Here is a 2,382-nt window from a genome sequence, read left to right on the forward strand (position 1 = left end):
CGGAAAGAGCTAGGTTTCAATGGTGATGAACTGAACCTGTTAAATGCTATGTCTTTTGCGTTTCATAACTGGGTTAAACTGGTTGTGTCACTCCTTAGACAGCTCTGTACTTGTTTGAATAGTACAACAGTCCCTCCTACTGAACTTTGATCCAGCAGAAACAACTGTTACCAAACAACTTCAGACCGTCACCGGAACACTTGTATGAAGAATGTTCTTCAGTTTAACTAGCTTTGCGTACGTGATTTCTTTTAAACTTTTAAAATGATTAGAAAACTTTTTATTGCCCTGCTTTTGTCATCTGTGACTCTTGGAGAAGCCAGGAAATCCTTTCTCAGTTTCCTGAATATGGAAAAGACTGAAGTTCTGTTTTTCACAAAGACGGAAGAAGCTGTCGTTGTGAGGTCAACTTACAGAGATAAACAGCCCAACTCCAGCCACCTCCTGGTGCAACTGGGAGACGATAGAATACTCCAGGTGGCGAATGTGACCAAGACCTTATCGGACGTGACCAACTTTACCATAAACCTGGTGATGGGTGGAGACGGAGAGACGAATCTGACCGTTCAGCTGTGGGATTCGGAAGGTAGGGGCCAAAGGCTCATTGAGGAGATCAAGAATGTCCGAGTCAGCGTGCTCAGAGAGAGACATGACAGTCCTTCCCAGGTACCAGACCTCCTCAACAGAAACATCCTAATGCTGTTTCTGCCAATGATACTGTTAAATAAATGTGCGTTTGGGTGCAAGATTGAGTTCCAGGTGTTTGAAACAGTGTGGAAGAGACCTTTGCCGGTAGTTCTTGGGGCGGTCATACAGTTTTTTCTTATGCCATTTTGCGGATTCCTTCTGACGCAGATTTTGGCCTTGCCTGAGGCCCAGGCGTTTGGGTTTATAGTCACCTGCACATGCCCAGGTGGGGGTGGGGGCTACCTCTTCGCGCTGCTTCTAGAAGGAGATGTCACTTTGGCCATTCTGATGACCTGCATGTCAACGTTTCTGGCCCTGGTCACGATGCCTACCAATTCGTACATATACAGTAGAATCTTAGGGTTATCGGGCACACTGCATATCCCTATTTCTAAAATTATGTCAACCCTCCTCTTCATCCTCGCACCGATGTCAGTGGGAATAGCCATCAAGCGTAGACTGCCTGACAAAGCCAAGTTCTTGGAGAGGATCATTAGGCCTCTGAGTTTTATTTTAATGTGTATAGGGATTTGTTTGACTTTCAGCATGGGATTGGTGTTTCTGAAAGCAATGAACCTGGACGTGCTTCTGTTGGGTGTCTCAGTTCCTGCTTTGGGTTTGTCATTCGGGTACTTTTTTGCTAAAATTTCTATGCTCCCTCTTCCTGTTTGTAAAACTGTTGCTATTGAAGGTGGGGTGCTGAATAGTTTCTTAGCCCTTGCCATTATTCAGCTTTCCTTTTCACAGTCTGATGCAGACTTGGCGTCTGTGGCTCCGTTTACAGTGGCCATGTGTTCTGCATGTGAAATGTTACTGATCCTTCTGTTCTACAAGGCTAAGAAAAGATGTGTCCTTAACACAGAAGAAAAAAGAATGAAAAATCCCCCAGTCTAATGATTAAAGCTTTCCTGAATTTTCCTACTCTGAATTAGTTACTGTGGGAGATGCAAAGAATATCTGAGATGATTCCTGCTCTCAACTCACTTATGATCTGATTGAAAACATGACATTAGGGAAGAATACAGTCATATGTGCCTAACACCCCGTGGACAGTCCAGACTGTTAAATGTGCAGGAATTCAGAAGGAGACTACTATAGCACTGGAATGGAATATAATACCTTATTATGATGTATCCCAAGTATTTACAGGAGGGCTGCCCTTCCACAATAGGCATTTGGTAGTCACTCACACAGTGAACAGACATGTCAATTCCTATTTGAAATCAGTCAGTGCAGCATCTCTGGTCTCCTCGGTGTCCCTCGCATCATCTCCACCGGAGACGCCGCCATTTGCCCTGGGGCACGGGGTCCTCTCTCCCCACTCTTCTCACTTCTTCCCTCCTCTTTCCCTCGTTACAGTAGAATTGTTTCCTACAGACCATCTCCTGTAATGCCTCTCTGTCGGCCTCCTCTCCATTCTCAGACCCGCTTTTGTGCTGCCCCCTAAACCTTTCTTCCCCAGCTTTTGGCCTCTCTGTCTACTCTCCAGTACACTGGCAGATTAATGTCCCTAAAACTTAACTTTGGTCATGTGCTTTCCCTGCTGCAAAGCCTTGTCACCTCTTGAATAAAGCCTGTATTCCTAGTGAGGCATTTCCTACTCTCTGCTGACTTTAGCTTTCCGGTTTTATCTCCTCTCCCACTTTTTACATGCAGGCTTTGTTCCAATCAGCAGATAACTGGGTCACTCATGAC

General features: G+C 45.2%; 1 protein-coding gene across 1 annotated transcript; it reads left to right on the plus strand.

The window, feature by feature from the left end:
* Positions 1-264: 264 nt before the first annotated feature.
* SLC10A5 (solute carrier family 10 member 5) lies at positions 265-1,581 on the plus strand. The gene has a single exon (XM_052652030.1). It carries the CDS (start codon positions 265-267, stop codon positions 1,579-1,581), a length of 1,317 nt encoding a protein of 438 aa, XP_052507990.1.
* Positions 1,582-2,382: the final 801 nt, after the last annotated feature.

This window comes from Budorcas taxicolor, chromosome 14, assembly GCF_023091745.1.
Source record: "Budorcas taxicolor isolate Tak-1 chromosome 14, Takin1.1, whole genome shotgun sequence".
In the NCBI taxonomy this organism is placed as follows: domain Eukaryota; kingdom Metazoa; phylum Chordata; class Mammalia; order Artiodactyla; family Bovidae; genus Budorcas; species Budorcas taxicolor.